We start from the raw sequence: 14,340 nt of genomic DNA on the forward strand, positions 1-14,340 counted from the left end.
TTTCCTTAACTCCGTCCCAGGCGGTGTAATGTCTCTAGACATTGCACCATAGATCGTCTGAAATAGACGCTAAGGCCAGTAGTAGTATTTATTTAATCTTTATTGCACAAAAGAAAACCTTATAGTACAAAAGGCGGACTTAATGCCATGAGGCATTCTCTACCAGTTAATCAAAGTGTATAGTGATGAGCAAACTTTTTTATAGGAGGCTCAAGCAGACGAATGAGATGGTAAGGATATGTCGACAATGGATACCTGTAGGGCTAAGATGGTCGACTCTTTATCATTTGTCATTTGATAAAAATGCGTCCGTGATTAGACCGGTGGATACCAGAGTATACTTTACTCTTTGCACCAGAGGGGTAGCAAATCCATTGTCAGCCTATCAGATGGGCATACGCTCTTTTCACGATGACGTCACTTTTCGTTTGAAGTGTCATCGTCATCGCGTACATTTTCACTTTCACTTTTTAATTAAAATACTGTAATAATATAATATTGAGTTGGTGCATAAATCCTTGGACACTTTTATTTCATAAAAAAAATTCTAAGTTTCAATTCGGTTACACGCTAGAATAATCTATTATTCTACAGAATGTTCTAGGAGCTTTACGCCAAGGGGTATAAAAGGGCGCGCGCGTTCCGAGTTGTTCAGTTTAGTTCAAAATGGAACCGCGTCAACTACGAGCCATCATGCTTTACGAGCATAATCTAGGAACGAGTGCAAGGCAAACGGCCGAGAAAATTAACACTGCGTTCGGAAAAGGCACTATTGCTCATTCCACAGTGAGTTATTGGTTTAAGTCGTTCGATAAGGGGGATACGAGTTGTGAAGACAAACCTCGCTCCGGTCGGCCAGTTGTCTTCGACGAAGACCTTCTACGCTCACATTTGGAAAGACATCCGGATGCAACTACCAGGGACTTGGAGAAGGAACTTGGGTACGACCATTCCACCATAATTCGCCACCTGCATGCAATGGGCTACCACAAAATAATGAGTCGGTGGACACCCCACGCTTTGACAGACAGCGAGCGCGCAGCACGCGTGACCATATGCGAAAGTCTCCTCCTGCAACCTCACAGACAAGACTTTCTCAGGTCCATTGTCACTGTCGACGAATCCTGGGTTCACTACAACAACAAAACGCGGCAGGCCTATTGGGTTCTACGCGGAGAAAGGGCGCCAACGGAACCAAAGCCAGATCGTCATGGACGAAAGATAATGTTATCAGTTTTCTGGGACTGGCAGGGCATTCTCTATTGGGAACTGTTGGACGAGAAGCAGACTATTAACGCTACTATTTATGGAGAGCAACTGGAAAAGTTAGCCTCAGAAATAGCGACTAAGCGTCCAAAAAGACTGTCTGTATCACTTCTTCAGGACAACGCTCGACCACATACTGCGAAGTCTGACCGCCACATTCTGGAAAAGCTAAACTGGACAGTGGTACCTCACCCGCCATACAGTCCTGATATTGCGCCGTCGGACTATTGTCTCTTTCGGGCTCTAAAGCTACATCTAAGAAAGAAGAAGTTTGAAAACTATGAACAACTCCAAGACGATATTGCCGAGTTTTTTGACCACCAGCCTCCTGCTTTTTGGGAACACGGCATAATGTCTTTGCCAGAGAGATGGTTACATGTTGTTGAACATGACGGTCATTATATTGTGGATTAATAAAAAATATTTTTAATAAATGTGATTGAGTGTTCAAGAACTTATGCACCAACCCAATAATTATATTCGTTTTTTTAAGTAATTCCAACCAAAAGATATTTGTAGGAACTCTCATTGGGGTCATTCGCTCAGAGCGAGAGATGTAACATGTAACTCACAATTCTTCTTCCTCGCGTTGTCCCGGCCTTTTTTGCCACGGCGCATGGGAGCCTGGGGTCCGCTTGACAACTAATCCCAAGATTTAGCGTAAGCACTAGATTTTACGAAAGCTACTGCCATCTGACCTTCCAACCCAGAGGGTAAACTAGGCCTTGTTGGGATTAGTCCGGTTTCCTCACGATGTTTTCCTTCACCGAAAAGCGACTGGTAAATAAAATATCAAATGATATTTTGTAGGTAGGTACATAAGTTCAGAAAAACTCATTGGTACGAGCTGGGGTTTAAACCGGAGACCTCCGGATTGCAAGTCTCTCTCTTACGGCTAAGCCACGAGCGCTTTTTAACATGTAACTCACAATTAATTTACTTAGAATGTTCTTATTATCGCAATACGTTACTACATCTGTCTAAAACTAGTTTATTACCAGATACCTAAGTATGATATTAATTAATAATTACGAATGTGGAACAATTAGCAGCGTAACTGACATAAGTGCGCGCACGCAACGATCTTGATAGTGAAACTGCACGTATTTGCTCTGATATTTCAACTGCCGGAGATGTAAATAAATAATTAAATATTATAGGACATTATTACAGAAATAAAATAAAATATTTTTAAAATGAAAGATAACAGACAGAGCACACACGTAAGGCCACGTAACATACATGGGAATTCTATTACACAAATTGACTAATTGTAAGTCCCACAGTAAGCTCAATAAGGCTTGTGTTGTGGGTACTTATACAACGATATATATCAATATCACTTAATATATACTTAAATTAATGTCTTATCCTATCGCTATTTCTTAATTTCTATTGCTATAATATATTATATACTTACAAATAATCAAAATTATACATTGTACTAATGAAACTTGCAATCTAAATAATAGTTTATTATGATATGACTATAATGTAATTTACAGTACATATGGTGCTACTTTATAGCACTAGTGCGAAAATTAGCATATTACGTTACTGTGTCGAACATTTAAAGGGCCATATGTACTGTAAAACGTTGTACGATACATGTGCGAATAGGTAATTCGCAACTCGTGTCGTGTCGTGTTTTAATTTATCGCCACTCGTTTCGAATTTCCTATTTTTCGCACTTGTATCGTAATGTACTATAATATATCGATGCATAAAAAGTAATAATATAATCTATTGGAAATAAATGACTTATTTATTATAATTATTATTTATACTTACTTATATAATATATACATATTTATAAATACTTAAATACATAGAAAACACCCACGACTCGGGAACAAATATCCGTGCTTATCACACGAATAAATGCCCTTAGTAGCATTTGAACCCGGGACCATCGGCTTCATAGGCAGCGTCACTACCCACTAGGCCAGACGGGCCAGACCGGTCGTCAAGAAGAAGAATATAATAGAATAATTGAGAAATAAGGAAGTGATAAACTTAATGGCATCTACAGTTTAGTAGTTATGTGTAGGTATGACGAATTGGTGAATGGATGAAGTGTAAATATAAATCAAAAGGCTGATTCAAAGTGACGACCGGTCTGGTCTAGGAGGTATTAGCACCCTGAATATGAAGCCGATGGTCCCAGGTTTGAATCCTTTTTAGGGTTCCGTACCCAAAGGGTCAAACGGGACCCTATTACTGAGACTTCGCTGTCCGTCCGTCCTTCTGTCACCAGGCTGTATCTCATGAACCGTGATAGCTAGACAGTTGAAATGTTCACAGATGATGTATTTCTGTTGCCGCTATAACAACAAATACTAAAAACAGAATAAAATAAATGTTTAAGGAGGGCTCCCATACAACAAACATAATTTTCTTTGCCGTTTTTATAAATAATGGTATGGAACCCTTTGTGCGCGAGTCCGACTCGCACTTGGCCGGTTTTTTTATTTATATGATATACGTATGTATATCGTTGCCTAGTACCCATAGCACAAGCTTTGCTAAGTTTGGGCCTATGTCGATCTGTGACAAGGTTGTCCCCAAATATTTCAAAGTTACACATTTATATCAAATTTGATCTCATTTTGTTATCATACCGCTTTTTTTACATTGCTACAATTAGGGTTGCCATACGTCAGGATTTCCCCTGACACGTCAGGATTTTTGGTCCTTTGTCAGGATTGCGGGGGGACTTCGAGTGAGTCAGGGTTTTTGGGAAACCTCAACCAACCACTAGAAGCTAAAAGTTTAGAGTTGGGCTGAGGAAAGGGGAGGTTATAAACTGAAATAAATGTCATATTCATATTCATATTCATATTCATATTTATTATTAATAATGTACACATACATTACATGTCGAAATTACAATTTAGTTAATACCAACATCTAGATAATAATATAAAAATATTCACATAATGCGTTCAATAAAGTAACAAATTATGAAAAATTATAATATTTTATCATATTCTACATTTGCAATATTTCATCTGTGTCATAAAAAGCGTTGTCAATTAGCCATTTTTTTAATTTATTATAAAATGAATTATCATTTGATATAGTGGCAATTTGTTCAGGAATGGCATTATAGATTTTTGGGCCCATAGCATAGGTCGTTTTGGTAGATTTAGTTAGTCTGAATCTGGATGTTTCGAGTATACCTCTGTTCCTATTCCTTAAACATCTTAGGTTACCCGTTCTATGAGGAAATGTGTCAAAGTTCGATCGTACGAACTTTATGATGTTGAAAATGTCATAAAATGTTATATATACTAAGAAAAAATGACCAAGGCTTCCAGTGCCCAAAGCAGCGTCCTCTGTTATTGCGGCAGGTGCCTGAGCCACTCGGCGGCATAGGTCGAATTTTCCAAGTATATGCATTTCTTACTGAAGGCTTATGCCGCGCCCTGACCATTTCTAAGCTAGAACAGTATTGTTCGCCCTTACCGAATCAACTCAGGTTATTCCGAGCTAGCGAGAGAGAGAGAGATTAAAATAATTTTATTTGTTCTAATACTTCTGAAACCTTTTGGGAAACTTCCCTATGCCATGCACTAGCTTCGAAGACTGACGAAAGGTTTTACGATAATGGATTATTTTGAGATATGACTGTCCAGGTAGTGTCAGGACTTTTATCGGGATATTGAATTTTTCACATGGCAACGTACGATGCATTACGAGTTTTAATTTAACATATCAACATCAAATCAATAATAGATTTCTAAATTTCAAATGCAGGTCCGGGTATGAGTAATTTGAGTGTATATAACGCAGGTGTAGCTACGGCGTAACTAATGCATTAGGTATGCTAGGCTGATGTGCGTTACGGCCGTTGCGGGGCATGAAAACAGGTAGGTGGGGTTAATGAGGGCCAATAATAATTAATAAGGGCCATTTGTAATATAGATATCTTAACATCTTGTAAGCCGTTCTTTAGAGATTTAAAACTGTTGACAGTGCCAAGCATGTACATATACGAAGTTTGTTTATTTGTAAAATTACACCCAGACCTTTTTAGTAAAAAAAGGGACGTATGTGAATTTAATACGAGGTACCCAAATCGTCTTGTAATTCCGCCTAAAAAGACGCAATTGTATGGGAAAAACGCTTATTGTATGTCAGTTAGTATTTACAATCAATTGCATGATGACATTAAAGAATTGCCACTTAACTTATTTAAATCTAGACTTAAAAAAGCGGCCAAGTGCGAGTCGGACTCGCCCATGAAGGGTTCCGTACCATTTATGACGTATTAAAAAAACTACTTACTAGATCTGGTTCAAACCAATTTTTGTTGGAAGTTTGCATGGTAATGTATATCATATATTTTTTTTGATTTTTCATTCCGTTATTTTAGAAGTTACAGGGGGGGACACACTTTGTTTCACTTTGGAAGTGTCTCTCGCGCAAACTATTCAGTTTAGAAAAAAATTATATTAGAAACCTAAATATCATTTTTGAAGACCTATCCTAAGATACCCCACACGTATGGGTTTGATGAAAAAATATTTTTTTTTTAATTTTTATGACGTATTAAAAAAAAAACTACTTACTAGATCTTGTTCGAACCAATTTTCGGTGGAAGTTTGCATGGCAATGTATATCATATATTTTTTTTAGATTTTTTATTCTGTTATTTTAGAAGTTACGGGGGGGGGACACACTTTTTACCACTTTGGAAGTGTCTCTCGCGCAAACTATTCAGTTTAGAAAAAAATGATATTAGAAACCTCAATATCATTTTTAAAGGCCTATCCATAGATACCCCACACGTATGGGTTTGATGAAAAAAGATTTTTTGAGTTTCAGTTCTAAGTATGGGGAACCCCCAAAATTTATTGTTTTTTTTCTATTTTTGTGTAAACATCATAATGCGGTTCATAGAATACATCTACTTACCAAGTTTGAACAGTATAGCTTTTATAGTTTCGGAAAAAAGTGGCTGTGACAGAATCGGACAGACAGACGGACATGACGAATCTATAAGGGTTCCGTTTTTTGCCATTTGGCTACGGAACCCTAAAAATGGCTCATACAAGAATGCTTCTATTCTATTAATGATTATTTTGAGTATTATAAGTCGTGATTTTATTATTTAAGTTTTTATATAAACATTTCAATATTGACATTGTAAATATCTAGTTGTAGTATCTTAGATTTATGTTTTATGGTTTATGTTTTTTTTGTTCCTTATTGTTATATTATATTATTTTTTGTGTTATTTTGCATGCCAGTTGCTGGTAAAATGTGTGTTTCCTATGATTAATGTAAATAACTTATGTACCACATTTTATGCGGAATAAATGATTTGATTGATTGATTGATTGAATGTCTTTTAGGGTTCCATAGTCTACTGAAACCTTATAGTTTCACTAAACGTCAGCGTTAGCGTTATTGTTAGTTCAAGATAGCTGAAATTTGACATACTTATAAGGTACCTACTATACTATATTTGAATCATGTTATTTATAGTTATCATGCATTTTGCAAGTAATCGTCTGTACCTATATGTATTCGCGCGGGCGAGACGCACGATAACTAAATAACATGATTTAAATATCATTCTGATGTCACTACAAGTTCCAATTTGCCCATTATATTTAATGCGTATTATAAATAAAAAATTATAAAGTGGCATTAACGTGAGATACTTCATTCGGTTCTTGTCTGATTTAATTTCTTGTCTTATAATTATTTATATAAGAATTCAAGTGTTGGAGACTCTCTACATATCTAAGGATAATTTATTGTTTTTTTTTATATTTTATCTCTGACACTTAGAGACTTATACATCTCTAAAGAATTTTAGTATTCGTTGGTTTTATTTTTTATCATAGTTTTTTGGTGTAATTTAACATTTAGAGGCAGTATATATCTCTAATAAATTATATATCATTTCATCGATTCCATATTTGTAATTGTATTTTGTAATTTTTATTGTTTGTAAAACTTGACATAGTATAAAAAAAAGCGGCCAAGTGCGAGTCGGACTCGCCCAAGAAGGGTTCCTTTATGACGTATTAAAAAAAACTACTTAAACTACTAGATCTCGTTCACCATTTTACCACTTTGGACACACATTTTACCACTTTGGTAGTGTCTCTCGCGCAAACTATTCACTTTAGAAAAAAATTATATTAGGAACCTAAATATCATTTTTGAAGACCTATCCATAGATACCCCACACGTATGGGTTTGACGAAAAAATTTTTTTTTTTAATTTTATGACGTATTAAAAAAACTACTCACTAGATCTCGTTCAAACCAATTTTCGTTAGAAGTTTGCATCGTAATGTATATCATATATTTTTTTTAGATTTTTCATTCTGTTATTTTAGAAGTTACAGGGGGGGGGACACACTTTTTTTCACTTTGGGAGGTTCTCTCGCGCAAACTATTCAGTTTAGAAAAAAATGATATTAGAAACCTTAATATCATTTTTGAAGACCTATCCATAGATACCCCACATGTATGGGTATGTTGAAAAAAAAAATTTTTTTTTAATTTCATGACGTATTAAAAAAAACTACTTACTAGATCTCGTTCAAACCAATTTTCCGTGGAAGTTTACATGGCAATGTATATCATATATTTTTTTTAGATTTTTCATTCTGTTATTTTAGAAGTTACAGGGGGGGGGGGACACACTTTTTTTCACTTTGGTAGGTTCTCTCGCGCAAACTATTCAGTTTAGAAAAAAATGATATTAGAAACCTTAATATCATTTTTGAAGACCTATCCATAGATACCCCACATGTATGGGTATGTTGAAAAAATTTTTTTTTTTTAATTTCATGACGTATTAAAAAAAAACTACTTACTAGATCTCGTTCAAACCAATTTTCGGTGGAAGTTTACATGGCAATGTATATCATATATTTTTTTTAGATTTTTCATTCTGTTATTTTAGAAGTTACGGGGGGAGGGACACACATTTTACCACTTTGGAAGTGTCTCTCGCGCAAACTATTCATTTTAGAAAAAAATGATATTAGAAACCTCAATATCATTTTTGAAGACCTATCCATAGATACCCCACACGTATGGGTTTGATGAAAAAAGTTTTTTTGAGTTTCAGTTCTAAGTATGGGGAACCCCCAAAATTTATTGTTTTTTTCTATTTTTGTGTGAAAATCTTAATGCGGTTCATAGAATACATCCACTTACTAAGTTTGAACAGTACAGCTCTTATAGTTTCGGAAAAAAGTGGCTGTGACAGAATCGGACAGACAGACGGACATGACGAATCTATAAGGGTTCCGTTTTTTGCCATTTGGCTACGGAACCCTAAAAAACGTATGATTTAATCGAGAATAGCGCTGATGACGTAAATAATCTAGTCATACTGCAACTGCCATAATTATTATAGATACTTCCGCTAACAGACTTGTTTTTACAAACTCTTACATAACACCCTTGGTTTCTTGGAAAGAGGACCTTAACACGTTTAAAATATGATCTAGAGTTATAAAGGTAAATAGATTAGATATCTAGACATAAAGTCGTAATGTGTCGAGCAAGTGGATTTAGAACGTGTCATTCACGAAGACGCGCACCTTGACTCATAATATCATGTAATAAAAGGTTAGATTTGACAGATCTGCGCGTCACCGTGGATGACACGAACTATAATATAGATTGCATGTGTTTTCTGTTTTTCTAAAGGTAACATTCGAATGTCAACTGCATTTGAATTACAGTTGCGGTGTTGTTGTAGCCAAATGGTTACATAGATACAACCAAAGAGAATTTGAAATAGAGGTGGATTGTCAAAGAAAACTTTGTAGCCACAGTAAATTTATTATCTTTCGACACATGATTAAAACTTTTTCATCATGGCATCGTTTCGAGCAATGGCGCCACTTTTTGATATTTAACAAATTTAAGACATATCAGTGAAAGAATAAGGATCTATCTAAAAGTTTTAATCATGTGTCGAAAGGTGGCAGTAAATTTACTGTGGCTCCAAACTTTACTTTGACAATCCACATCTATTTCAAACTCTTTGGTACAACTTAAATACATATATTGTAAGTTAAATAAAAGCTTGTAAAATAGTATCTAGGTAAAAAGTGAATACAAGTTGGTGAGGTATCAAATGTCTTCACCTCAATTAAGTAATGATATTACTAAATAAAGATGAGGAAATCCAATTATTCCGAAGCTAGATTTCTTTAACAAACATTAACACAGAGAACTGCTATTTCAAGTCCTTGGTGAATCATATTTTTTATGCTGATTAATAGACCTAGGACTTTTTCTAGCAAAAGCCAGGGATTGGCAAAATTAAACACCGACAAACCTGTTATCGATAAGCAAAGCAAGTCAAAGATAAATACACGAGTAAAAGTAAATTACCTATAATGAGTTATATACTTATATTAACTCACCGAAATGCTACAAGAATATAAATCAAATACAAATCAACATTTATTTTCCCTTATTTGTATTACCTGACTATAAAAACGAAAACTATTGTAGTAGGCACCCAAATTTAAATAAAAAATACTACTATATTAAAGAAGACATGCTACTATTATTTCGAGGTAAGTTATTTTCATAAACAATGTAAGGTATCGATAACAGATATGTCAATATTTTATTTTGTCAATCTCTCGTTGTTGCTAGAAAAAGTTTTAGGTCTACATTAGATATTATAAATAAAGCGAGTACCTAGGTAGGGTTGCCATACGTCTGGATTTCTCCTGGCATGTCAGGATTTTTCGTCCTTTATCAGGATTGCGGGAGACTGCGAGAGTGTCTGGGTTTTTAAAAACCTCAACTAATCACTAGAAACTAGCTAATAGTTTGGAATTATAATTGCAGCATGTGCTGGATGTAGCTAATGATTAAAAAAAACTTATACGGAGGCCTAATTAAAGAAACCCCAGTGAAGTTTGGCGAAATTACCATCCAGGAAATGTCAGGATTTTTAGGGTGATGTCCGGACTTTTGTCATGACATTAAATTTGTTTACATGTCCATCATATATCTAGCTAATGTTTGAAAAATGCAAATATCATTAGTTTAATACACCGGCATGCAGAAATGCTAAGCTAATAACTTTACTGACTGTACACTGTACTTAAACTAAGATCATAAGACACATTTGTTGAGGGCATTTTTTCCAACGTTATTGACTGACGAGAAGATGAATATATTAAAATTTTTGTTAAATTAAAAGATGACATTCGATCATATGGTTCTACCTTACAACACAATAGCAAGGTTAAGTTTGTTCAAACCAAAACAATGTTATTCTTCTAAGCAAGGGTCGGAACCAGTTTTAGAAATAGCGGTAAATACCGGTTTATTTCAATTTTACTCAATAATAGAGCGCGAACTTTCATAAGAACGCGAACGTTTTAAGAATTTTATAGTAACTTAAATAAACCGGTTCATTCGATGAGCGACGAGACGGCCGGCAGGCCTGGGGGCCTCCCGCGAAAATCGAAATTCGCAAATTGCGGGAATTTTTCTCTTTTACTCTCACTAATACGTAATTAGAGTGACGGAGAAAAATGCCCGCAATTGACGAACTTCGAGTTTCGCGGTTATAGCCCTGAGTGGTATGCTGCGTAAACAAAGCACAGACAAGGGAAGAAACCGGTTTTTATTATTCTTAACTGGTTAATCTGACAAGAACTTTATGGAAATGTTCGCCTAAAAACCGGTATAAAAATAACGGTTTTACCACGTTTTACGAATGAAACCAAAATTAAACCGTTTTTCGAGTTTTGTTTCTTAGTATCATTAATTATACTCCTTACTACAAATAGTTAAATTAAAATGTATACATCGGAATCAAGATTACAAATAGATATAACAAACTAGTTTCTGCCCGCGACCCCGCGACTTAGTCTGCGAGCAATAATGATGATGATAATATTGATAATGATTGATTTTTTGTATTCATTTTTAATTTTTAACAATTTTTAATTATATTAATATGTAATTAGTAATGTCTTGTTATCCGAAAATAAATGATTTTATTTTATCAAAACTACCCTATGTCGTCCTCAAAACTATCTCCATACCGAATTTCATCTAAATCGGTTCAGCGGTTGAGTGGAAACGTGAAGAGATAACAAACACAGTTACTGGATTCGCATCAATAATAATATAAGTATTAGTACGGATTTCATTAAGTAGACAAATTAAGTGATCTATTTAAAATCTTTACACCCAACAACGTTAAAATGCCCAAGACGTCAACACAATAAACACATTTAACACAATATTGAACACTAAAACTGTGTTAAAGCAGTTAACTCAGTTACTACTAAAACTAACTTAAAACCGCAGAAACTAATTAAAATCTAATCAACTTACTTCAATTAAGTAATCCAATCAAAATCCCATGTCACTTAAATCCAACAAGAAACAACACATCAAACAACAAGTCTGACGCACATATGTACACTATATTCAATATTTTTAATGAATTATCTAACTTCAACTAGACACACACAAAATCTTGTCACAGAATCACAAACTCGTAACTAAACGGCCACTTTCCCGTAACAAAACTGACAACGAAACTATTGACGTAAAACGAAACGTAAAAACGAAAAGTGCGTGCTCCCGCGCACCTGTCTCGCGGTACACTGCGCGCGCACCTATAGTTTACCGCGGTCAAGGACCTACAACACCATAATACAGAAATATAAGCAAAAATCAACCTTACAACCCTCCAATAAGGGTTTTATCGAGAGCTTGAAAAGGTTGGTTAAGCGCTACCTTCACCAAGTTAACAAAGTTCAAGAAACATGCTATATTCGACCTTTAACCTTTGTAATAAAGACGTTGTTGAGTGTATATGAATGCGGTTCTGCAATACCTGTTTGGCCGGAAGAACATGCCATGAGCTTTAGATCAAGAAATAGTTTATAGGGACTAGCGAATTCCGGAATCCGAATATTGAGAGGAAAATCGAGAGATGAGAGAAAAATAATGCATTTTGCAACTGTGTTGTAATACTGTGGGTAGCCATGGCAACCCGTAGCAAAGAAAATAAAATGAGTCTTGTTGTTTAGGTGTATTGAAGTGTGACTGGAAATATAAACAACGGGTTGTTTGGGTGAGGAAATAAGTGTTGTTGAAATTGTTTGAGGTGGATATAATTTATAAAAACTGTAATTAGGTACGGTCACAAACTTCAATGATCCATTTAGGGTTCAAGCTAGGTAATTTGATTGCCAATTCTAACGGTATGATATGTCCAATGTTTTTTTTTAAAGTCACTACATGTCAGCTCTAAGTTCGGAGTTGAGTGAAATGACCGTCCAGGAGATGGCCGGACTTTGCCAGGATGTTTTTCCACGTGGCAACCCTGGGCATATGTAAACTTTTGCAATATAATCAGTAGGTATATTATGAGCATTCATACGGGTCGGGTCATGCTCAGTGTAGAGTTCCGTAGATTTCATATTTTTGAACCCATGGTTCAAAAGTTAGCGTGGAGGGGATATACACTTTTTCTTTCTGCAACTTGAATAATGTATAGAAATATGTGACATCCCGATACGTTTGTCATCTTCATATAAGTGTGTCATATTGGCTAGGCCCCCTGGTGTCTTTTTTATTAGCCCAGATCTTGAAAAACCTTAGCTAAGACATCTTACTTAGCCCTGCCATGATTAGCACGAACCGCTAAACTTCTAAAAAGACGTAAATCATCAAGTTTTTCTTAGTGACGTATGTTTTTCGTATCTAAGATAATAACAGCTTCGACATGGCACAGACATATTTCAGTAGATCAATTAAAATATAGTAGTTACAACTCGTGTCCAAGAAAAATTATCAAAATATACCTAAAAAACAAATGACATACTTACTTATCTAAGTACCTTCTCATAATACTGACAACGTACAGTACAGACTAACCCGTTGATGGTAGTGGCAGGGATGAGCTAGCACGGCCTTTTGTAGCCTTTTGGTTACCTGAGTTGCCTGGATTTCTATACTTACTTAGTTTCATACTATTTATCTGAACTTCGGAACATTCACTTACTACAATCTTTATTAGGGATATCGCGAATATTCGCATCATTTTACACATTCGCATTCGCATCAAATAAAGCAAATCTTTTACGAATGCGAATGTGTGCACTTGTGCAGGTCGTGTCCTGTCTCGTCGATTCGCGTATGAGCAGTGCGAGCAAATTGTTTTCAAGTAATGAATTTTGACCAATAGACAGCATTTTTCAACACTTAACATTCCCTTCTAAGGTAACATAATATATGTTTTATGTACTAACAATTTTTTTTCAATTATGAATAATAATAACAACTACATATTCCCTAACATTCGTACTCGCATTCGCATTCGGACATTCGCATCCTGGACATTCCGATTCGCATTCGTATTCGTGAATGCGACATTCTTGACATCCCTGGTCTGTATAATAAAAGTTTATGTTCAAATGATTGTCAACACCTTGACCGTCCCGATCTATCTGATGGCCACTGTACTTCACAGGTATCCGTACTCGTTCTGCCGGATAGAGCGTGGTCTAGTTAACATATGTCTGTGCCCCGTTCCAGATCTGGCACAAAGCACAGTAATGGGTCTCTTTCATCTGCCTGTGTACCCGCGGGATGAGCTAGCACGGCCTTTTGTAGGCTTTTGGTTACCTGAGTTACCTGGATATCTATACTTACTTAGTTTTACGATTTGCTGCAGTGATATGAAGAATTAGAGAGAAAATTTGACAGTACTTTGAATAATATTTAAATTCGGACGTGATTTCGTAAATTATTAGAGAGATATGTTTAAAGAACTATTAAATAAAAGTAGCTTTAAGTAGAGATAAAGATAAGATAAAGATAGTTTATTATTCAAGTAGGCATATTACAGTGCGCTTATGAACGTCAAATATAGCTACACCGGCTCTAACCCTACACCTCTGACCCGAGAAGATTTAAATCCCCCCCCCCCCCCTCAATTGGAGGAGGGTATCCCAATATGGACCGGCAAGAAACTCGGCGGGACACATCTTTTCAAAACATTACATCTTATAATTAAGATGCATTAAATAAGAAAAATAAAAT

General features: G+C 35.5%; 2 protein-coding genes across 2 annotated transcripts in view; one reads left to right on the forward strand and one right to left on the reverse strand.

The window, feature by feature from the left end:
• The window catches only part of LOC133518615 (solute carrier organic anion transporter family member 4A1), a 118,587-nt gene extending 104,247 nt beyond the window's left edge, over window positions 1-14,340 (reverse strand). Inside the window, exon 1 of the mRNA XM_061852287.1 lies at window positions 11,620-14,340. The gene's annotated coding sequence lies outside the window, so the exon portion shown is untranslated. The remainder of the gene's footprint in view (window positions 1-11,619) is intronic.
• LOC133518576 (histone-lysine N-methyltransferase SETMAR-like) lies at window positions 667-1,680 on the forward strand. The gene has a single exon (XM_061852238.1). It carries the CDS (start codon window positions 667-669, stop codon window positions 1,678-1,680), a length of 1,014 nt encoding a protein of 337 aa, XP_061708222.1.

Source organism: Cydia pomonella, chromosome 6 (assembly GCF_033807575.1).
Source record: "Cydia pomonella isolate Wapato2018A chromosome 6, ilCydPomo1, whole genome shotgun sequence".
Taxonomy (NCBI): Eukaryota; Metazoa; Arthropoda; class Insecta; order Lepidoptera; family Tortricidae; genus Cydia; species Cydia pomonella.

Coding starts and splice junctions, on each gene's coding strand:
- LOC133518576 (XM_061852238.1), top strand. CDS start 667: ATGGAACCGCGTCAACTACGAGCCATCATGCTTTACGAGCATAATCTA.